Raw genomic sequence first — 25,066 nt, forward strand, 5'->3', positions numbered from 1 at the left:
CCTTTGCGATCAGGTAATGTGATAGAATTTATAGGTGGGCACAAACCACTGGTTTGGCGATTCGGCATGGTTCATTTCCTGGCCAAACGGCTGATCTACAGTTTGGTGCCTCATCCCTTCCAGCCCACTCAGAGGCAGCGCAGAGGACCAGCTGAATATATGTAGAGAAAGACACTTTGCAAGGCATTCTGGTGAATGTCAACATCATTATTCTAAATTGTTACAGCAATGTTAATATTTACCATCACTCACACATACCAGGATCCTTTCTGTTCCCCTTTTATCTCTCCTTTTCCTTCTTTCATTTTTGCTATAAATATCATTGTTCATTGTGACTCTTTATTGTTCACAAAAAAAACATGCTATCTGCTAGGTAAATGATGCAGGGAAATTATTGTTTTTCAAACAAATAAATGACAATGAAATGGTGTTATCGGAGCTGACCCTGAAAAAAAAACCACAGGACTCAACATATTATAGATGTCATTTCTCAGAGTATTTTGTATGCAAGCACCATTGAACAGCATTTGTATAAGAGCAATATTAAGATTAATGATAGAATAGTACATAAAAGCAGTGTTTTATACAGCATCTTTCAAAGATAATGCCATGTGAGGGCACCAGAACTCCAAAAGCCAGATTCACAACAACTAAAAAGAAAGTTAGCAAATTGGACCATTTTCTATACAGCATTCCAAATGTTCTTTAACAACATTTGGCAAAATTCCAACAAGAAAACGTGGAAGATACAAGTATAGTTTTTTTTAAACTTAAATCTAATGTAATGGTCACCATTATAAACTATCCTTAACTCTTTGTTGTGATGACTTACATCCCAGGTCCAATTTATAGTTCTGTTCCTTAACATTCACCCCTCGAACATTCACACACTAATTTCAGTTCCTGAGAAAAGTAATACTCTGGGACACCAACAATAAGTGGTATTTACTCTAGATCTACCCGAATCACTCGTTCTAGCTGGCAAGGGTGGCTGAGGGGCCTAACGCTGAGGGAGGCCTGGAGAGAAAGAACAAGAAACTGGGCCTTCTTGGCAGTGGCCCCTCTCCTTTGGAACAGTCTGCCCCCAGAGATCTGTCTGGCTCCCTTGCTGGGTGTTTTTAAGAGCAAAGTTATGACCTGTCTTATTAGGCAGGCTTTCCCTCCTGTCATCACTTGAATATTTTTCCCATCTTGAACTATATTACTACTGCTGTTTTTTATTTTATTATATTGTTTTTATTCTATCTATTATTGTTAGCCACCCAGAATAGACTTCAGTCTAGATGGGTGGGAAACAAACAAACAAACAAACAAACAAACAAACAAACAAACAAACAAACAAACACTTCAGTCCATTAATCCTGTGAGTCAGTTTTGGCAGCTGAATGCACTGTAATCACCAGCTAATCTTAATAATCTGATGCTCTTGTTTCCTTGTGCCATCAGATAGTAACCAGATTAATCCAGGACAGGAGAATGAGCAGGATATCATAGAACCTGGAAAATTTATTTTTGGTACTATGGCACCAGCGACCATTTAGGCTGGAGGATTCTAGGAAGATTTTTCTGACAATGCTCTAGTCCCTTCTGTGTTTAGTGTGAAATGCCTTGTCTCTGTCTCCTTTGACTATGTCTTAGTTGTCTTCTTTCTTTCTCTACAGAATGTGAAGGATGATGGGCAGCATGCCTGGAGGCTTAAACACTTCAAGAAGCCCGCCTATTGCAACTTTTGTCGCACTATGTTGTTGGGGGTCAGGAAACAAGGCCTGTGCTGTTCCTGTAAGTGTCTTACCATGCCAGATATATGTACTACCAGAATGCCATGTTAAACCGAGCTACATGTTGATTTCATGTTTCAAGAGCCCATCAATTTATTTCCTCGGCAGTCATTTCAAGCCATTGCTATTTGCTGCCAGTAATATGGTATCATCTACATAACATGAATTTTTGATATTCATTAGTTTATACTCTTCCTTCATTTGAATCTAAGCTTGCTCTTTTATGGTATATTCTGCATAGATGTTGAACAGATAGATAAAAATATACCCTTGTCTGACACATTCAACAATACTGTATGAAAACATTGTGTTTCTCCATATTCTGTTATAACTGTAGACTCTTGGCCAGAGTATAGATTAGGCATCAGGACAATTAGATGTTGTGGCACACCCATTTCTTGCAGAATAATCCATACATTTTCATAATCCATACCATCAAAAGCTTTACTGTAATTTATAAATCTATAACGCATAAACTGATTTTCTACTAAACTTCTTTGGTACACTTCAGTAGCAAATGTATATTTGCAATATGAGCTCTACTACTTCTGAATCTAGCATTTTTTGTTCCATGTATGCGAAAGCTTGAACATCACTCTGCTTGGATTGAAAATTAATGCTATGATCCTATAGTTTTGTACCTCTTTTCTTTAGGACTGGAATATGTATTGAACATTGTCAATCTATGACCATTGTTTTGTTTTCTGTATATGTTGGGAGGTGTTGCTACCTTCCAAGTCTAAGGGGCAGAACTCCAGTAGGCAGGGAAGTCCTGGGGAATAGTTTTCAGATTCTTATTCCTCAGGGACTGAGTCCCTGAAGACACCAACAGCTACAGAAAAGGATTCCATCCCCTTAAACATCAATGTAGCATTTGAAGGTGTGAAAATTTCAGGACTCTTTCAGCTAGACTGTAAAACCCAGCAGTTGCTCCAAGCTCATGCAGAGGTAATTTGTTCCTTACCTTAGTGGCAGGATTCCTAGGAATTCTACTGAGGCCAAGTCAAGAACATCTCTATGAGAGTATCTATAGCACTGACCAGAACTCCATCTCTGAGTCAGCTCTGTTCTAGGATCTAACATCAACTGCTAATCTCAAGCACAGTACACCTACTGAATAAATTGCCAAGGGGTATGTCAGTTTTACAATGTGCATTGATTCAATTAGTTAATTCTATTTAAGACTACCAATTCAATTTTGGCCCTTATCTTCATCAGTCAGTTTCTTTGCCAGAGTTGCCTCACCATTTCTTTAGAAGGTAGAATTCCTGATGGAACAGGACAGGGCACAGTTCTAAGCTTCTGAGCAAGAGACAAGATGGCCTGGCCTCTTGTGGAGAGTAATCCAGCACATAAGTGTAGCAAGGTTTTAATTGTATGTTTTAATCTTTAAAGGGGCTCACCAAAATAAATGTTCCCCCAGAAATTCTCATCCCAAACTGTATTGAATAGCAATTGTGCATAATTACAGTGCACCTTGATACATCCCTCCCAGGTTCTGGCACCATTTCTTGTTGTTAACTGATTTTATATTTGGGGGTGGGGGAAATTTCAGTTCTCATTAATGTATTTTTTTATGTAGCTTCTGAATGTTTGCTTTTTTGATGTACTGCACAAGTCCGCTCATTATGGTGTTAAACATCATGTGGTTATTTCAGACTTTCTGAAGAGGTTTAAAATACAATTTTTGTGTGTCTGATCTGTGCAGAAGCAAGTCCTACTGGATTCAGTAGGGTGCACTCACATGTAGATGTTTGGACATGGGAAACTGACAATGAGGACATGACAAGGGAAGGGTAACTAGTAAGTCTGTGATTCAGTTCTGCTTTGACTTCATTGGCTGACTGTGACAAGAACAATGGATTAAAATAGTTGATCACACACTGGGAAATACATTTTTATATACATTCTGGAACATATTCATGTAATATAAGCATAATAGTCTTGCTAAATAGCTGAAAACTATTTGTCCTGAACATAGGATAGACTTAGAATTCCTGTATCACTCTTTCTCTCTCTCTCTCTCTTTCTCCTACAGTTTGTAAATACACAGTCCATGAAAGATGTGTATCTAAAGACATTGCCCCTTGCATCAACACTTATGTGAAATCAAAGAGAAATACAAATGTAAGTGAGGCATATATGAATTAATAGTGCATGTGGAAAAAAATTATAATGTAGAGCATATTGTCCATTCAGTTGTAGTGACACTACCGTAGCACCGAAAGGTACTATGCATTGAAGCAACCATCTCATTAGGTTGGCTCATTTCTGATATGATGGCTACATATCCAGAGAACACTATGCAAGAAGAAACATCATGGGGCCAGTCTCTGGCAGAAGACTGTATTTCTTTGCTTCAGCTCCTCCAAACTCTGAATGACAACATCTTTCCCACCACAGCAAAAAGCAAAGTGTGATGCTTATATACCACTCCATAGTGCTTCGAGCACTCTCTGGGCAGTTTACAAATTAATTACACAGGCTAGATATTGCCCACCCCACCCCCAGCGAGCTGGATACTCATTTTACTGACCTTGGAAGGACAGAAGGCTGAGTCAACCTTGAGCCAGCTACATAGGATTGAACTCCAGGTCGTGAGCACAGTTTTAGTTGCAGTACAGCAGTTTAACCACTGCACCACCACAGAATGGGCATTTGTCATGTCACTAGAGTAGACTCTGGATCATAGCTGAGAAAAGTTGCTGTTTGGGCTACAATCCCCAGAATCCTCCAAATCAGCCTAAGGGGTTCTGGGAGCTATAAGTGAAGAAAGTAATATCCAGATAAACTGATGTCTGCATTTGAATGTATTGCTTAGGGTGTGTATTGGTACCCAGACCCTAAGCAATGCATTTTAAAAATTGTTCAAAGCAGCAGCTATACTAAATCACAGGTTAAGGCAAGGCAGACTCTGGCCTATAGAGAACAGGACACAGGCAGACAGTTGGCAAGAAGTGGTGATTTGGGATGTACGGGGACATGTGCATGCAATGCTGCTCAATATGTGTTTTCAAGGATGCATGAACTATGAGCAGATCATTATGGTATTATGGCTAAAATGTTTATCTGGAATCTTAAGCCAATCACCCTTTTTGATCTGCAGTAAACCTTTACCACTGGAAAGTTCAAAGGCAGCAATTTAATGGTGCCCGTATATATCATTATGTGTATATCCAGGCAAAGCTCATACCTAATCCCAAGGTGGCTATATTGCTGGTACTTTCCCAAATTTACCTAGTTCTCCATTTATCCCAGACTTCTAAGAATATCCTGAAAACATTTCAGTGAATATACTGTACTTCTCCTTTCTGCTTTGTGGCTTTGTTTAGAATTTAATTTCTTTTCTAGTGTGGATTGCCATTTCTCATTCATTTCTAGGTTATGCAGCACACATGGATTGAAGGGAACTCCCCAGCTAAATGTGATCGGTGTCATAAAAGCATCAAATGCTACCAGGGCATTACTGGACTACATTGTGTATGGTGCCAAATCACAGTGAGTATGTGGAAAGTGTGTAGTGCTAATTCGATAGCAGAAGGCCAAACTGTTCAGAAAAGTCACCTTATATCAGCAGGCTAAGTCTTATCAATGCTGATAAAACCTAGGGTGCAATGTGAATAAAAAATAAATAAACAGTGCCAAATAATTGCTTGTTTCCTCTCCCATTCATGAAAATAGCCATGGCAACTGCTGGATAGCTCAGTGGCTTGGTCATTTGGCTGTGGAACCAGAGGCTGGGAGTTTGATTCCCCACTGGGCCTCCTCAACAGGGGCTGGACTAAATGGGGTCCTTTCAAGCTCTGCAGTTCTAAGATAATTATAAAGTGCTGGTTAGAATCTATGGAACACTGATAGGTCTGGTTCGAGATCATGAGCACAGGATCAAGTACAGAAGGTATCTGCCATTTGATGGACCCATGAAATCATTGATCAATTCCTTTACAACAGTGGTTCCGAACCTTGGGTCCCCAGATGTTCTTGGACTATAACTCCAAGAAAGAAATCCTGATCAGCACTGCTAGTGGTGAAGACTTCTGGGAGTTTTAGTCCAAGAACATCTGGTGACCCAGGTTTGGGAACCACCACTTTATGACATTTCTGCTGAATAGAGCTGGGGGAAATTCCATTTTTGGGAAGGAACTCTGGGGGATTATGGGAGTTTATTGGCCAGAAAAGAAACAATTCAAAGTTCTTCTTCTAACATGGTGTGGGGAAATATATATAGGCAGAAAGGCACATAACTACAAGACTGGCTTCCTCAAAAAGCTCACCCGGAATCTGATGATAGGGTGTCACCATAGTCACTTTCAATTGACTTTCCATAAGCCCTACTGGGTTATCAAAAAGAAGGCATGCAGAACATCTTGCTTCGTCATTCCTGGAGCCATTTTATTCCTATTGTGTGAGAGCTGATGAGTCATTTAGTAGTACTGTATCACCATGGAGTAAAATGCCAAGCACAAGCAAAGGGATTTTGTCTCCAGATAATTAGTACAATGCTGAACTGATTTATAGGAGAACAGAATTGTGTTGGTTTCACTTAATTATATTTTTTTATCCTCTTCTTCCAAATAACACTTAGGTTGACACTAAAGAAGTTTCCTTCCTTCCTTCCTTCCTTCCTTCCTTCCTTCCTTCCTTCCTTCCTTCCTTCCTTCCTTCCTTCCTTCCTTCCTTCCTTCCTTCCTTCCTTCCTTCCTTCCTTCCTTCCTTCCTTCCTTCCTTCCTTCCTTCCTTCCTTCCTTCCTTCCTTCCTTTTTCAGTAAACAATCTTGAACCTCTCACCATCCATGGCAGACTGTTATGACAAGTAAAAAACTATCCAAGTGGGAAGTGAATGCTTTTCTGGGGCAAGGAAGGGGACCAACGGTTTCATGACCAAACAAGATTCTTGGCCAGGCAAAATAATCCAATTTCAAAGTAATGCTCCTTATGTTTTCTGTCCATGATGAAGGAAAAACTTGTAAATCTATAACTAGGATACTTTTCTCTTGGAAATGTTTCTTCTTCCTCTCCTCCTTCTCTTTCTACTTCTGTGACCAGAATTCCCATCCTGGGTATGGGATGCTTGAGTTGTAGCCCCAAGTCCTGAGATGATTGTATAGCTATGATGATTAGACTTGTCTTTCTTTCTCTTGCAGCTTCACAACAAATGTGCCTCTCACATGAAACCAGACTGTGATGGTGGACACCTCAAGGACCACATCCTCCTACCTACCCACATCTGCCCAGTAGTTCTGGTAAAATGAATCTACGTAACATCTATGAAATGGGCTAAGTGACTCTTGTTCTTCTGACTTGCTTATCAAGACATCTAGACAGTGCTTTCTCTAATCCATATGCTTTTTATTTTAACATTTTCATACTGATCTCTTATTTTGTTAACTTAATACTGAGGCTGTTTCCTGGAGAGCCACTAGAGGGTCTAGGGACTAGATAAAAATGTTTGCAGTTGGTACAAGTCAGTTTCACATGCCTCCCTCATATCTCCTGCCTTCTTCATGTGGTTGTTGCATTTAAATTATCTGCTTGCCAGTATTTAGTTGGGGGTGTTCATAAGGGAAAAATCTTGCCACTTGTTCCAGTTAAATATCCATTTGTAAATTATTGTAGGCTTTATGGGGGGAGGGTGGGCAGAGGATGGGACAGTTGCTAAAAATAAAGTGACTCAAAATGGGAAAGTTGTGCAATGTGTAGTGAAGTATTATGTGAGCAACTGTGTCCTCCTATTTTAGATTTACTTCTCCTTTACCTTAGGAAGAAACCAAGACATACTAATAAGGCTCTAGGTCTATAGAAAGTTGATAGACATGATAGCATACATCATTTTCTGAAAAAAAACTTTCTTAGTTCCTGAAACCAATTTTATTTTAGAACTTTATTTTCATTTGGAACTTATTTTAGAAGTAGTTTTCATTATTTTCTTTTCAGATAACATTTTAAAGGTCCTTCAGCCTGCTTTGTAATGCAATGCAAAGCAAAAGTGTGCTGCTTATATGTATACCACCCCATAGTGCTTAAAGCTCTCTCTGGATCGCCAGCCCTCTGGGTAGTCAGTTTCCCAGTCTCTGAAGGTTGAGTCAAGCTGGCTATCTGTGCCTGAGATCAAACTCAGGTTACAAGCAGAGTCTTTACTACAATATTGCAGTTTAACCACTGCACCATAAGGCTCCCCGCCCCCTTACCCTGGAATAAACACGTGAGACCAGAAATATGGATTAAACATGGGCCACACTTTATTGAATATAATCATTGTTGCCAATCCTTTGGCGAAGGGGGGTCCTGCCGTAGTGTGGATTCAGGTTTCGAAGATGTAGGTCTAAACGGACCCTTCTTATCAACCCATCTGCGAGTCCCTGGCCCAAGTTCTCCCAGCCATGAAGACAGTGAGAAACTCTGCCATCCCAAATTTGACCACCCCGGACCTCGAGCCACTCTCTCCATGTTGACTGTTGGTCCGTGTGTATCACCAGCGCATCCCCCCCCCCAGCACTGTAATTGCACGATCCACAGTGCTGGGAGTTCAGATGAGCTATAATTACCTGCTATTGCTCTGGGACTCACCAAACTACCTGTTTAATCAGCACTAACTGCTACAACATAGGGACTAGCCATGCTAGGTCCCATGCCCACCAACAAGCTGATCCAGCTCCAAAAGCAGCCCCCCCCCCTTGATGTCTTCAAGGAAGACATCCAAACCTCATTCAGAAAGATGTACACCATCTGACCGAAAAAAACTCTGGCCTATCCAAGTGGATCCTCTGGTGACCAATTCTAGGCCTCTGCAAACAGCTCTGCAGACTTCTGTGTTAACACTCCGTCAGGAAATGTTTATGGGTAAAACATTTCTGGCATCCCTCCATGACAGCCGAGGGATGATTGTCGACCAAACCATCTGCATGGCAGGATATGTGACCCTCAACCAAGTGAGGTCACGAATCATATCGATGAGCAGGGCCTTTCCACAATGTCGTGCCGGGAGAGAGACAGGGGGAGTGTGACCCTGTTGATACTCCTGGACCTCTCAGCGGCTTTCGACACCATCGACCATGGTGTCCTTCTGGATAGGCTGGCTGGGTTGGGAGTTGGGGGCACTGTTTTATGGTGGTTCCACTCCTTCCTGGCTGACCGTGTCCAGAGGGTGGTGCTGGGGGACAGTTGCTCTGCCCCATGGCATTCATGTCATGGGGTTCCTCAGGGCTCAATACTGTCCCCCATGCTGTTTAACATCTACATGAAACCGCTGGGAGAGGTCATCAGGAGGTTTGGGCTGAGGAGTCAGCAATATGCTGATGACACTCAGCTCTACCTCTCGTTTTCCACCAATCCAGGTGAGGCGGTTTCTGTGCTGAACTCGTGTCTGGACCTGATAATGGACTGGATGAGGGTCAATAAATTGAAACTCAATCCAGACAAGACGGAAGTGCTGTTAGTGGGTGCTTCGCCAGACAGGCTGGAGGGCCATCTCCCTGCCCTGAATGGGGTTACACTCCCCCTAAGGGACAGGGTCCGCAGCTTGGGGGTGCTCCTGGACCCCAGTCTAACACTGGAACCCCAGGTGGACTCAGTGGCCAGGGGCGCCTTCCTCCAGCTGCGGAAACTATACCAGCTACGGCCCTACCTAGACGAGCGGAGTCTCATGACAGTTACACATGCACTGGTAACATCCCGTATAGATTACTGCAATACGCTTTACGTGGGGCTGCCTTTGAAGACGGTCCGACGACTGCAACTGGTTCAGAATCGAGCGGCGCAGCTGATGAGTGGTGTGGCCGCCAGGGAACATATCAAGCCGATTCTGTGTAAGTTACATTGGCTACCAGTTGCTGCCCGGGCCCAATTCAAAGTGCTTGTTTTGACATATAAAGCCCTAAACGGCTTGGGCCCTGGATACCTGAAGGACCGCCTCCTTCCATATGAGCCTACCCGGCAGTTAAGATCTAGCCAGGGGGCCCTTTTGAAAGAGCTGTCCCTCAAGGAGGTAAGAGGGACGGCTTGCAGAGAAAGGGCCTTTTCAGCAGCTGCCCCCAGACTATGGAATGCCCTCCCGACTGAGATTCGTCTGGCGCCGACACTGATGACATTTCGGCGCCAGGTCAAAACCTTCCTGTTCCAGAAGGCTTTTTAACTGAAATAATATTAGCTGTGGGTCTGATGGCAATTTTAATTGTATTTTAATTGTATTTTAATTGCTACATAACTTTATTGTATTTTAAATGCTGTAAGCCGCCCAGAGACCTTTGGGTAGTGTGGGCGGCATATAAATTAAATAAATAAATAAATAAATAAATAAATCGTTGCCACCCAGGTGTATAACCAACACTTCTGGTGGGTGGTGCCCAAAAGCTGGCCCCACAGCATTCCACAGCGCCCTCTCCATTCAATATGGGCCTGTGCGTCAAGGCCAAGGTTGCTCCTCCATGGGGATGTGGCAGTGCAGCATGCGGCCCAAAATACATAGCTGTGGCCCACAATCATGATGTGTCTTCCCCTGGCCACCACTGTAGTACCTGCAAGATACCGAAATAGGCCCCTGCCTAGACATTAGGAAGTGCCCTAACATACCTATGATAAGAGGACAAAGCCCATCATACTAACTGTTTGATATCCTTTGGGTGGTAACCAAGGTCTGCCGCCATGGATGCCACACCAATTCTGAAGGAATGCGTACCAAAACTAAAACCTTGAACTCCTTCCCTTTGAAGAGCCAAATCTGTTAACTTCCAGAATTGGTACTTCATCAAAGGGGAATCATCCCTATGCATAAAAAGGTATCCTGGGTTCAATCCCCTTATTTTTAGATATGTTTCCATTGCCTGGACAGGACAGATTGCTGTGATGCGACAACGTGACATAGTAATACCCGATCCTTTTCTCCACTGATTGACTTTGGATCGATGTATGTGGAGCTGCACTGTCCCCTCCACTACCTCAATATCTTATATTTGTAGAGTTACCTTAGTTCTGTCCCCCCCTTCCTGAGGCAACTGCTTTGCTAATCCTAAGGGCACCAAAAAATGTTAACAAAGACGCTGCCTTGAATGAAGCAAATTCAAACTCATCCCTACAAAAAACCTCCCATTGCCTACAAATACCTTCCAAAAGCTCTGGTGATTTGGGAGCTCTGGAGTCTTTAACCTTACCTCTTTCCTTGGACCCTTCAACCATTTTCCTAATACAGTAGTCCAACGAATAGTCTCGGTGACCGCTAATCTTTGCATGAAAAGCCAGTGCCAACAACTTGCCCTGTATGGTTCCTGGTGCTAATCCCTGCCTATGTAAATGCACTATAAACTGCTGAAGGTGGTCAACTGGGACTGGCCACAGAGGATCCAATCCCACAAATTCTCTAAACTTCTGGAACTCCATACTCACTGCATGATATCCCTTCTTCATCCTCGGCGCCAGACCTATTGCCCTTTCTGCATCCTCACGGCAATTTGCCAGACCTCTGAGGAAAGAGTCTCCAGGAACTCGTCAGCTCCTGGATCTAGCTCTCTTAACCGCTCGATCTGTTGGTGTGATAAGGCATCAGCTAAGCTATTGTCAGCTCCAGGTACATGTCTGGCCTGTACCAAAACATTAAATTTCAGGGCACGTAATATGAATGCCCTAACCAAGGCCATGGCCCTCTCTGACTGGGACATGAGGTTGTTAATAATATGGATCACCGCCTGGTTATCACTCCAGAAGCATACCACCAAATTGGCCTATTCTCCTGCCCAAAGCCATAAAGTACTGACTACAGGAAAAAACCTCTAAGAATGTGAGATCTCTGGTGATACCAGCTCGGTGCCATTCCTCTGGCCACTTGCCGGTGCACCATCATCCTCTAAAATAAATACTGAAACCTGAGGAGCCTGCAGCATCCGACTGGGCCTGAAAGTCAGCCCCAAGTACTCTCTGACCTCTCCAAAAGGGAATGCTATTAAAATCTTCCAAAAACTGCCTCCAAACTTCCAGGTCCTCCCTTATATCAAACATAATCCTGGTCCTATGGAATGCAGCCCCTGCATTGCACTACTGAACCGACGCAGGAAGGCGTGACCTGGCACCACAACCTTGCAGGCAAAATTTAGATGTCCAACCATCTCCTGTAATTCATGTTAAAATACAGCTAGTCTTTAAGATGCCTCAGCATTCTTGTCCCTTGTTTTTTGTTAGGGTTTTTTTTTTTGCCTGATATGTCTGCACAGACTGCTTCTTCAAAACTGTCAAAAATACCACAATGCATGTACAGTAAATGCCTCTTATGTTGAAAGAATGAGAATAAAGTGGTGGCAATTTGTTCCGATCCAGATGTTGGCTCCCACTATCACTGTCCAGAACAGCCAGTGGTGCAGGATAATGAGAATTGCAATCCTACAACATCTGGAAGGTGACAATGTCACAATTCCTGGTATACCATGATTCTGCCATTGCATTGTTGCAGGTGGAAGGTGACAGTAACCTTGATATTCAGCAGGCTTGCTGTCCACTGTTCTGTCTCTCACCAGGGTGAGGGGCTACTATTTTTCTAAATTAATATAAACAAAGAGCCAAGTCAGAACAGGGGACTCCTGTCTTTAGGATAACTTTTAGGTTTTAACCCTCCTGCTCCCATGGCAGAATCAGATAACATAGGTTCAGCAAGAATCATCGTTGTTTAGTTGTTTAGTCATGTCTGACTCTTCATGACCCCATGGACCAGAACACGCCAGGCCCTCCTATCTTCCACTGCCTCCCGTAGTTGTGTCAAATTCATGTTGGTTACTTCAGCAAGAATATATTACCCCATTTTGTTGCAGGATTCTGATTCTAATCTAAATATTTGAATCCATTAACTTTTTAGTATCTTTAAATGTTACAAATACTGCATAGGTGTGTTAAAAACCCATGATTAAGAAGATCTGTTATATGTGTGTGGGCCCCTCAAGATAGTTTTTTCAGCTGCAGAGGTTGTGGAACTTTGGAGTTAATGTAAATCTTGGAACAGCATCAACCTGGGAAGCAAATCAAGTATTGAACTTTGGAGCCATCCTTGTTTACACAACTTTAAGCCACTTTTGGAGTGGTTAAATCAAGACTTCAATACCATTCATTGCACAACCATTATATCAACAGGGATTATTTGCAGTTTATGAAATGTATTGCCAGTGGTTTATCTAAGTAGCTGTTCTGTGTTGTTTGTTAGATAGCATTTTAACACAGATTTTTTTTACATGTTAGTAACGCTTTGTGTTCTTTGGTCTTTCTATTCTAAATTAGTGCACATAGGGATTTCCCCTTTGTTTATACTGTCATTCCTTGTTATTTGCTGGCATGCATCCATACTTTGAGGTATTTATGCATTTCTCCCCTCTTCCAAAGGATAGACAATCCCACCCAAGAAGATCAGACAGTGAATCACCATCCAGCACTACCCCAGATGACACAAACCTGACCTTCAGATACAATACCACCACCATAGATGGACATGGGCTGCAGGTAGGCAAGCCGCAGCTGCTTGTTACTCACAGAGGTGCTGTACATGGCCATCTGTATGTATGAGTTCACCATGAGGCTTCAGAATGTTACTTTTTGCAAGTGGCATGCTATCCAGTGTATTCTGGGAGGTATAGTTCAAAGACGTTACTGTTCCAGTTGCTCGTTCATCAGACCAAAATGTCAAGTCACCTGTGGAGAAAAACATGACAGGAAGAACATAACAGTCTGTGAATTAACAAAGTAGAGAATTCTTTATTCTCACCAGTTTAGACTTTCTTGACTTGATTTTTCTCTTTTCTTGTCAGAAGCTAATAAATAAGACACCTTTTTGAGGCACAAGGCTTGTGAGATTCCTTGCTTCCAGATGAGAGAGAGAAAGAGGTGCTTCCCCCCCCCTCGTTTGTTTTTCTATAATTTGTACAAACTGCCTCTGCAAAATTAGTAATTATTCCTCTTCCTTAGTCTTCCTTTTAAAGGCAAAAAATGTGCCTATGTCACAGAACGAACATCTGTAGATTTTTTTTCTTGGTTAATATGTCCAGGGCCTGCTCTGCCATTAACAGGGTGAAGAAGCTGCCTAAGGCAACAGATTTTGGGTAGTGCACTGTTTCTTGTTTAATGTATTGTTGTTGCATTGTATTTATACTGCTAGCACTGGGGAGAGGTGTTTGTTAGATCATCTGCTTCATGTGCCAGAAGACTGTACCACACTGATCCATTTCAGGCAACAGAATGTCTTGGTCCAGCCCTGGTAATGTCTTTTAAAAATGTGCTATCTGAAAAGTATTAGGAAAGATGTGATGGAACATAGGCAGAAGCAGACGTTCCTCTGTCAAAGGAAGTATCTGTTAAATAGCATCAAGCACACAGGTGGCCATACACTGGAGGGCATAGTGCATAATGGGTTTGGATTAGAATAGGTGTCCAGGTTTGTGATCCCTGATGTTCTCTGCTGCAGTCAATTCTACTGAACCAACACTTTGCCAGTTGCTTGTCTTGCTTCCTCTGTCACTGTGCCGCATGACTCATTCTCCCCCACACTGCATGAATGGTGTTTTGTATGCTGTACAAGGAGGTTCCTTGTTTGATTTGAAGTTTGCTTTTCAGATCACCCCTAATCCTGGAACACATCCACTGTTGGTGTTTGTGAACCCCAAGAGTGGAGGGAGACAAGGAGAAAGGTAGGTTTTCCCTCTTTTGGTAGAAAAACCATATCTTCCTATGTGACAAGTTTGGGTGCAGTAAATGCACCTCCATCAATAACTGTAGATAATCTAAATATCTTCCCTGGGGAAAACGATTCTGCAGCAAAGAGATCACATATTTTTCCATATTCAAATTGAAATAACATGTTATTTGTAGAATGTGTGACATTGTCAGTACTTTGGGAAGGACTATTATATCTCAAAGTTCTTATGAAATAAATGCTGCAGGGGAGGTCTTAACATAGGGAGGAAGACTTGGCCTTTTTAAAGTAGTAAGCATCCACTGGGAGGCATCTTGTAGGCCAAAGTAGATGCAATAATTGTCATGTGGTTTGCTCCTGTGTAACAATTTTTTTCTTTCCCACATAGCCATTATAGGAGCACCTGAGCCAGAACAGGGCTGCGGTTCATGCAAAGGAGGGTTAATCCATTTGTTCCTGGTACAGTCCTAATCAGAATTGGATGTGACTTCCATTCTAATTGGAAGACAACACTGATAGAGACAGCACTGCGAACAAAAGGTTCTAGCCCCACTTCCAACATACACTATTCCTGATCTGGCTTAGGAAACCACATGACAATATGTCACATCACATGTGGGCTTGAGTTTTTTGAAATACATTGGTGCCCCACATGACGATGATAATCCGTTCCATAGAAATTGCTGTTTAGCAAAATCATCGTCATGCGAAATCCGTTTCCCATTGGAATGCATTGAAACCTGTTTAATGCATTCCAATGGGGAAAATACCTTGTCGTCCTGTGAAGATCGCCCATAGGGAAGCCATTTTGTGAGCGCCGATCAGCTGTTAAAATGGCTGTCCTGCAAAGCATGAGTCCCAAAAACACAGGGAAGCCATTTTGCAAGGCACTAATCAGCTGTAAAAATCGTTGTCTTGTGAACAAACGGTCCGCAAAGCACAGACCAAATCATTGTCCAGTGAAAATCCCCCATTGGAATGACTGTTTTGTGAATCACTATAGTGATCGCAAAACCTCATCGTCATGCGGATTCATCGTTTTACGAGGTCTAGTGAGGTACCACTGTATCCTGAACATGACCTTCTGTAGAAGGAACCAGTAAGTCTTCAGACCAGAGGTGCTTACCAAAGAATTCATGCACCAATGTACACATTTTGTGGGAAAATCAGTCAACCATTTTTTTCCTTCTGGCAAACAACATTGTCTGTGTACAAGGAGCTGCCATATGTAATATATTGTCATTTTAAACTGTAAATTGTTATATGTTATGTTGTTAGCCACCCAGAGTAGTCTATATGACTAGATGGGCAGGCTATAAATGTAATAAATAAAATAATATAAATAATATGTGAAGAGGGGATGAAGTAGGTGGGTCCTGCCAAAAAAATTAACCAACCACCTGCCTTGTGTTTCTTGTTGGGCCCAGCATTACTTCTTATTTTTCTTACTCTTTTTAGGGTTCATCGTAAATTCCATTACCTACTGAACCCCAGACAGGTTTACAACCTGGACCGAGGAGGACCCATTCCTGGGTAATGAAATTCCTGGCTCAGATGCACAAGCTCTGGATCTTCTTCTTACCAGCCTTTTCCCTTTGTTTTTCCTTTGATCTAATATTCTGTCCTTTTCCAAAATGAGCTTTGCTCTGGCTTCTTTTCCTCCTCCTTCTCTGCCTTCTCTCTACTGTTTCCCTTTCCACCTCCCTCTCCACAGAGACTTATTAACATGCCTTACACTAACAAACTCAGTCTGCTGCCAGTTCTTAAAAGTATGTATGCAGCCAGTGCTTGGAATTTGTCATGTTGGATGTGTCTGTCTTACTGCAATCAACTTTGGGTTATACGTAGCTCTCTACTGACCAGGGATTGAGGACATGTGGTTCTCTGGATCTTGTTGGACTGCAGTTCCCATCAGCCCCCTCCAGAGTTAGTGAAAGATGATGGTTGCAGTCTAGCAACAGTTGAAAGTTCACACATTACCACCCCTCTGTAGAGCAGTGGAGGAATGTGCATGAATATTATACAATAATACAAATTGTACAGCCCAGGGAGTATTATTTGCAGCTGTGGCCATTTTCTCTGTCTTTAGTGGGAGGTTGCAATTAAGTACTGCTTGATTGTGCCCCAAAGTTTGCAGGGTTTAAAGGAAAATTTTAGAAGCAGGAACAACCAGAAAACTGGTCTTCTCCTGGGTTGTTGCATTTCCGAGTAATATTCATTAAGTATTCTTTTATTACCACTCCCTTAGAATGGACCCTGCATAAGTTCCCAGTTCAATAAACCTCATTATAGCCTTAATAATTCTGTTGTAAACTTAAGATTTTGCAAAAGCTGCATTACAAAGACTCCCAAGAACTGCACCGCTAACACCCCTCTCTTCACATTCACTTTTGGCTACCACCTTAAAATTGGAAAAGCAGCATGCTTCCTTATTTGAAAAGGAACTGGTTCTAACCTGCTGTCCTTCCTTTGCCTTCCACTTTTTCTTAGATTAAATTTTTTCCGCGATGCTCCAGACTTTCGTATTCTGGCTTGTGGAGGGGATGGGACTGTTGGATGGATCCTGGACTGCATAGGTAAATTAGGATCCAGAGACATTTTGTAAACAAAATTACATTAGGTGTGTGGGATAGCTGATGTGCTGAGTTCACTGCTGCCTAGGAGAAGAGGTGAAGGAGGCAGCTACAGCTGGAATTCACATGGACACACACATACACATCCCTATATCATATACAATGATTACAAACAAAAATTAATACTGCAGCAAGCGTTCTAAACTGAAAGCCAGTTTTTTCCATGCACACAGTTTGCCACCCCAGTGTAATCTTATTACTCACCATCATTTAGTGTCTACTAATTAACCGGCGATTTTCCAAACTGAAACGAAATCTAAATCCCTGGTGGTGGCTTATAGCAGCTTTGCCCAACTTCATGCCCTTCCAATATTTTACAATGCAATTCCCATCATCCTCAGCCAGCACATCTGATTTATCTAGTGAGCTTCTGCTGAGTGTAAAATCTTGCCAGAATAGTAATTTGGAGCTAGGCTGAATGCTCAGGCATTGCCATTGTGCAAGTGGTGATTTCCAGGAAGAAAGCCTAGTTTGGTTGCATAGTGGCAACCCAGGAGTGGCCCAGCCCTGTGTTACTCTGCCAGCGACACTTCCATTCAGCAGGAGCTCAGTAAGAAACTGGCTTAATGCACTAAGACACAAACCAATCATAGAAGAGCAACCCTTTGCAATGATAGTTATTTCAGTAGGGCATACTCTCAGGTTAATACGCATAGGACTGCAGACTGACAATTGCTGTCCTCTGCACTCCATGCAATCTTTCCTCTGGCTCAGCAATAAACAATTCTCTTTTTTGCTGCTGCACACTAACCCAAGGGGTCCCCCCTAGCACACAAGGGAGACTAGTGAGAAAGTGGAGGCAACCAGCAACTCAATGGAAGCTCACTGGGTAATGGTAAACCACTTGTGGTGCATCTCATATACCCTCAAAACTCAATTAAGCTCTCCATGAGTGAGATGTGACTTGACAGCCCATAGCAAAATAGCCTCAATACAGAGAGTTGTGTGATGTATGAAAGGGAACAATTGTAACCTGGGTATTCCAACATAAGGAGCCCAAAGAAGAGGAATGCAACACAACAGGCTGTATTTTACATACTGACTGCTGGAATTAGCCAGCCTGAGTTTTGACTACAAGGCTTGTGGACACTGGACACTTACTCATCTGGGCTTCGTTATCCTTACAGCAGGCCCACTAATTTAATAATGACACCTATTATTTCTCTGGTGGAGCTTAAGAAAATCTCCCCTTTGTCACTATTATTTTCATTGAGAGAATGTTTTCCCACCACTTGTCACCAATGGTGGATTGCCTCCCAGTATATAATTATCACCTCCAGAAGAGAGATTTTCCTCTGCATAAGGAAAGAAAAGCTTGTACTTTATATCGCTGCCTTCCACAACAAATGATACTGTATTAACATTTTTGAAATCTACATTTCTAAATTTAAAGCATGCTGGATGGATAACTCAATGGTTTGGGTATCTGGCTGCATGACCAGAGGTTGGGAGTTCAGTTCCCTACTGGGCACTCCAGAAGAGCCAGCCTATATGGCTTTGGCCAAGCTGTACAGTCCAAGGATGCCCCCAGAAGAAGGGAAGGGTAAACCACTTCTGAGTTTTCTGTACCTGGAAAACCCAGAAAGGGATTGCCAGAAGTCAGAATCAACTTGATAGCCCACGATTACTATTAAAGCTCACTGAATTGCTCAGTGATTTAGGTATCTGACTGCAGAGCCAGAAACTCAGTGTCCAGTTCACCACTGTACATCCCAGGAGAAGAGCCAGCCTGTGTAGCCATGAGCAAGTTGCACAGTACCAGGGCTCCACCAGAAGAAGGGAGTGGTAAACCCCTTCTGAATTTTCTCTACCTGGAAAATCCTGGATAGGGCTACCAGAAGTCAGAATCAACTTGATGGCATATTATTATTATTATTATTATTATTATTATTATTATTATTATTATTATTATTATTATTATTATTATTATTATTATTATTATTATTATTATTATTATTATTATTATTATTATTATTATTATTATTATTATTATTATTATTATTATTATTATTATTATTATATTAACAGCTGAAACAGACAAAATCATAAAAACATTGACTGGTACAGATATAACAGATAGATGTTTTAACTAAAAACGTACATGACAGTTAAATATCAGTGTAAACAGTTCCTAGTATGATTATGATTATTAGGTTTAGAGCAAATACACATTTAATACCAGGCCCAAAACTGCCTTCATCTAGCTTAAATGGTTTCTTTACTGTGCATTTCACACTCTCCCTGCCTATTGCACCCTACCTTTCCCGCCCCCAATTTCTCCTAACCATGTATCCAATAAAAATAATTTGAGTTAGCTGTGCCCAAGTCCTGGGAAAATGTGTTGAGCTTGCCTTACATAGCTTAGGGATCCCACAGCAAATGATATAAAAGAAGAAATGATCCTCCGGGTCTCTAAGGTCTGCTGCTCCTCTTTTGCAGATAAGCTAAACGTACCAAAGCACCCTCCTATGGCTATCCTGCCCCTAGGAACAGGCAATGACCTTGCCCGCTGTCTACGATGGGGAGGAGGTAAGTTTCTGGAATCAGCCTGAAACTGTCCAGCCATTCAGCATGACCTGACACCATGACTTGTCATGGATCACTCCCCGCTGGCCAGCCCATGTGCTACTGATACCTGCTGTCAGCTGCTTCCAACGCCACTTGCCATAGTCCATGCTCTGCGCTGCTGGAATCTATTTCTCACCAACAGCTCTTGTTTAGCCACTACTATAGAGCATGGCAGATCAAAGTGCACACTTTACACATCTTATAATTGATTCAGCTTTATATCTAGCCAGCAAGCCCATGCTCCATACAAAGCACTAAGAGATGAGTAATTAATTTGTTTCATTTTGGTTTCATTAGAATTTGTTTCTTTGCTACATGTATGTCCCACCTTTCCTCCAAGCTAGCATGTGTACCCCCGTTCCCTCTCCCTCCATCCTCTACTACTTTTTCATAATGGTGAAGTAGGTAATTCTGACAGAGAATCATAGGCCCTGGTATGGCTGGGCAGGGTTAATCTCTCAAGTCCCAATCCAACACTATAACCTAGTGGCACAAAATTTGAGTGTGGGAAAAAGTGAAATGTACATGACTTCCCAACCCTACAAAGTGCCACTTCTTAAGCAGGATATCATTAGGCCTAGCTCCTTTATAGGATCATAAATAATGGTACTGGAAGGGGGTCTCTAAGGCCATCATCCCCTGCTTGACGTGGGAACCCAAGTTAAAGTATATTAACCTTGATGGCTGTCTAAGGGTGCAACTAGACAGCCCAATTATCCCAGCCTGGATCAGTCTAGAAATCAGCCATTCTCAACCTTTTGGGGGGGGGGCACAACCATAAACACAATATGAAATACAGGCAAAATCAGTATTATATCAGTATTATATAGTAAATTGCATAATGAACCTTATAAAGTGGTGTGTGAAGGATTGTTTCCAGTTTGAGATTCCCTTCAAATGTTCCAGGTGCTCCCAGGGGGCCATGTGGCCCTCGTTGAGAAAGGCTGGTTTAGATCATATTAAACAGGGGTCACTTTGAGGTATGGTATGTAATTTGGCGTGATCCTTGCATCCACATGCAAGGATAGTTCACAGCACACTTCAGGTTAACATGATCTAGAGACATCACCTTTCCCTTTAAAGGGAAAGGAGGGGGGAATCCTCCTCCTATTTCTTTCCTTATAATTTGCTTAAACCACTTATTGATCTTGAGAAAGGAGAAGCTTTCTTCCCACTCTCTCTCAAAAGAGAGGAAGTTTTCCATTTCTTTTTAAAGAGTTGCTAATGCATTAGTGATGCTTTGCACAAGCTTTTTTTTTCAAAACATTGCTGATGCCCTGTATAAATTAATAGCAATTAAAGAATAAATGGAAAGCATTTCTCTCTCCCTTCCCCTCGGGGGGGGGGGGACAGGAAGGAAGCTTTCCATTCCTCAAGATTATTGGGTGGCTTAAATGAAAGGGCAGCTTAAACCGTCTGCTTTGGTGCTATCCAAACAATCACACATGCTGGAACCAAATCAAAATGGAGTAATCTCATTCGAAAACAAAACACAGTAGCCCGTGACAGGGCCCCCCAAAAAGATGCAGGTACGCATTGATCAGGAATGGGCTGGTTCATGATAGCATATATGTTGCATTATTGCCAGAGACAAAGTGAATCACCTCATCCCCAGCCTGGACCAAACCACAGGATAAATGCCCTTCAAATCACATCCTAACTTTCTCTTGAAGGCCTTCACTATTTGAAAGCTGATCGCCTCCTGGAGTAATTGGTGCCCTTGTACTCCTTTAATAGTTAGATTTTTTCTGAAATTCAGCTGAAATTTGGCTGAACTTTTCAAGTATTTGAAGAGTGCTATCATATCTCCCCTCATTCTTCATTTCCTAAGGCTAAACATGCCCAGTTCGTTCAGTCTTTTTAGTCTTTCCTCATAAAGCTTGATTTCCAGTCCCATGATCGCCATTGTTGCCCTCCTCTGAACCTGTTCCAGTTTGTCTACATCCTTCTTACAATGCAGTATCCAGAACAGTACAGAGTCCTAAAGATGAGGCTTATTCCCTATTCAGCTTATGACCCCTTATTAGCTTCTGAACTCTATATGTGCTTCTTTTCTGCCTGGGTGTAGTACTAAGACACCAATTGCTATACCTTCAGTAACACTACCATTATCCCATTCATATTTGGCAACTTCCACCACCAATATCCTACCGTATTCCTCATCATTTGCCATTCCTTTTCTCCCTCTCTAGGGTATGAAGGAGGCAACCTGATGAAGATCCTGAAAGATATTGAACACAGTACTGAAGTAATGTTGGACCGATGGCAAATTGATGTCATCCCCAATGACAAAGAAGAGAATGGGGATCCTGTACCATACAGTATAATTAACAACTATTTCTCCATAGGAGTGGTAAGCAAGGCATTTATATGGTTTTCATTCCTGCAATTCCTCTCCTAATTTCCCTGTACTGCATTGCAGTATTTTTAGAGCTTGGAATGACTCTTCTTTTGTTATAGTTCCTAGAATCTCCTGGCTAGCCTGAATTCTGGCCATGCTACCTGATTCTAAGAGTTATAGTCCAGATGAGTAATTGTTCCAAGCTTTGCCTGTAATACCTATGTGAATCCAAGTTAGACTAGAGAATAGCCAATTGCTTTTAGAAAGCAAAAAAATTATACAACATAAGTGTCATTACCTGCATTCATATTCATTTTTCTCTCCCCACTTGTCATCCACAATCAGTTAGGTTTTGCAGAATTCTTAAGTACCACCATTACTTGCAAAATATATTTACCAAAGTCAAGATGCTGGGATATATACCCACCATTATCAATGCTGTCAGCCAACTCAACATTTGTTGATCAACAGGTTTCTTTTTACTAGCATGCATACATTTGCAAATGCAAGACTTAAAAGTTGTTTTTGCTCTTTGGATGAAGACTGTAAGGCTTGTGGTGGCTCATAGATCTCCATAGGAATTTATTGCTGACTTGAGATAGGAAAAGGCTCTCTTCTGCATCATCAATGTGTTTATTTTTCGCTTAGACTGTTCTCTTTGTGAGAAGAGAAAAAAGCAATTAAAATTCTTACACTGCAGCTTATTTATTACAACATTCTATGCTTTCTGTCACCATTTAGTTCTTGAAAGGACTCTGAACTCACATCTTCTTGTGGGGAATTAAGTGTGTTGCAATCATGTGGGTAGTCAACTCACAGAAACACTATGGGATTTAGCCTGTTCAGTCAGCTGACCTTTGAGAGGCTTCACATGACTTGTTTAGATGAACTAAAGAAGACGCTTAAGGATATAGTCAAAAAGAGCACAGGTGGATAACAAATATAGTATCTGTAAATTCATGTGAAAATACTCTTGGACCTAGCCAGCATAGGAAAGAAAGAGCAAAATAATTGGGCTCACAAGTGATCATTCTGCTTAAATTTTAAGAGCACCTACTGAAGTCCTATATTTTAGTAAGTCCTAATAAGTATTTAAGAATAATATATTATGCTTACTACTGTTGGACCTATTTGCAATTTACTGAGGTCACAGATATGGTAGCCATAAAATCTTAGTCTTCTAGTTATTGAAACTTCATTTATTAACCCAAAGAAGTGATCTTGGAATTTGTGCAAAATGTAGAAGAGACATACAAATGGTTGAATTTGAACTCAGGGCAACCTTTTATTAGCCATATCAGCAATGCTCAATATGTTCTCACAGGTTATTAGCATATGATAACCTATCACTTGTCATACCAGTGAAAAGGAAGCATACCAAAAAGTTATTCATCAGAGAAGTACTTTGTGTTGCAGAGATTTCAACATTCTGTTCCAGTTTCCTAGTGTCAACAGTAACTCTTTGTCCTATGCTGATCTTTCCAGTCTATATACATTGGCAGTGTCAGGACGGGAATTTCCCTCCAAACGCATGACTTGGTATTCTGATAAGTGTTCTAATTTACATTTAACTCTTCTCCAGTCTGGTTAGTTCTCATGGATGTAGGGCACAGGGTACACTATGATGGTCCAGTGCCTGCCATTAATTTGTCAGTACACCTTATTTGCTAATTCTGTGAGCAAAAAACAAACACAGTCTGCCTTAATGAGTGTTCTTTCTTGCTAAAGCAGCAGCAGCAGCAGCCTGCCTGTAACTGGGATTTAATTACCTTTCCAATATGTCCAATAAAGAATTCCTTGTAACTCAATGGTTTGCATACCCCTCCACAGATAGAAATTGGGCCAATGAAAGATATCATTTTACCTGTGTTGTAGGGGTTGCTAAGAAAACCCTCACAACAGCTGACTGGTTTAAAGTTCCAATATGGTGGGAGAAACAGCTGATTAAAAAAAACATTGAAGCACTTGTTTGAAAATGTTCTCAGGTTATATTAAGGTTCCATTTATACGTGATTGATGCTTGTCATAAATGTGTTGCAGACATGAGCAGTGTCTCTTTCAAATGGCTGCAACTGTTGTACTGACCTCTTGGATTCTGTAACCCATGATTAATATTGCATTAAATAACTTTAACATTTTTAATGCTCTGCAGATCTTTAAGGAAAAATGACTTCAGTGTAATATGTGGCACTATATCCATAGATCCATTGTGCATTATGATAATTTAACAAGGTGCTAGCATGGCAGGAGATGTAAATAAGCAGGCGGTGGTGCTATGGAATCTCAGTGTTGACAAGGTGCCTTTTAATACTACCATTGATGATGCTGACAGGCTGTTTCACTTCTTTGAGCCTAGACTGCCACATGCTGTTTCCCATCTCCTTCCCCTTTATTTTTGGACTGTGAGAAATGTGGGCCAACAGCTATATCACTAACAGGAAGTTTTGGATTACAAATAGATCAAGCCATGAGCTTACAAAGTCCCTGCCTAGTGACACCTCTGCACCCCATCACTGAGATGTGGGTGATGAACAGCCTGCTAATCCCTGAGTGGAGAAAAGCACATTCCTAAGACTGTCCAGATGCAGAGGCTGCAAGATAGGTCCTTGTGTTACTATTTGTGACTGCACACTCTCTGTCTCTGTCATGTGGCCATTCAGAATAACTATTTGAGTTTTATGTTCACCCAAACACAGCAGTCTTGTATTTGAGTACTTGATAAATATGGGGGATAACATGCTGTCAGCAAACCAAAGAATGCTTCAGGCAGGAGTGGGGAATGTGTGGCCTATTGTTGGCCTGCAGCTCCCCTCAGTCCTAGACAGGAAAGCCAATGATGAGGGAAGGTAGGATCTGGATCACAACATGTCCTCCACCACTGACTTAAAGCTGTCTTTGCCTTAAAGCTGAACATTTAAAGCCATGAAGGAGGTATGATTTGTGGCCCTCTAAATGTGCTTGGACTCCAGCTATCATGATCCCTCATTACAAGTTATAGAGTTAGGGGTTGGTGGGAAGTTCAGTTTGAGGATACATGGAGGGCCACAATTAGTTCATGCTTGCTCTTCAGGAATGTTTTGAGATTTTATTC

General features: G+C 41.7%; 1 protein-coding gene across 8 annotated transcripts in view; it reads left to right on the plus strand.

Moving 5' to 3' along the window:
* Positions 1-25,066, plus strand: part of DGKG (diacylglycerol kinase gamma) — a 203,679-nt gene that overhangs the window by 126,529 nt on the left and 52,084 nt on the right. For all 8 annotated transcript variants that reach the window (XM_078389296.1, XM_020787345.3, XM_078389298.1 and 5 more), the window contains 10 exons: positions 1,662-1,779; positions 3,817-3,905; positions 5,160-5,276; positions 6,923-7,021; positions 13,131-13,247; positions 14,355-14,428; positions 15,892-15,966; positions 16,924-17,009; positions 19,506-19,595; positions 21,827-21,987. In XM_078389296.1, the coding sequence (XP_078245422.1) occupies positions 1,662-1,779; positions 3,817-3,905; positions 5,160-5,276; positions 6,923-7,021; positions 13,131-13,247; positions 14,355-14,428; positions 15,892-15,966; positions 16,924-17,009; positions 19,506-19,595; positions 21,827-21,987 (1,026 nt within the window). The remainder of the gene's footprint in view (positions 1-1,661; positions 1,780-3,816; positions 3,906-5,159; positions 5,277-6,922; positions 7,022-13,130; positions 13,248-14,354; positions 14,429-15,891; positions 15,967-16,923; positions 17,010-19,505; positions 19,596-21,826; positions 21,988-25,066) is intronic.

Source organism: Pogona vitticeps, chromosome 3, assembly GCF_051106095.1.
Source record: "Pogona vitticeps strain Pit_001003342236 chromosome 3, PviZW2.1, whole genome shotgun sequence".
Classification (NCBI taxonomy): domain Eukaryota; kingdom Metazoa; phylum Chordata; class Lepidosauria; order Squamata; family Agamidae; genus Pogona; species Pogona vitticeps.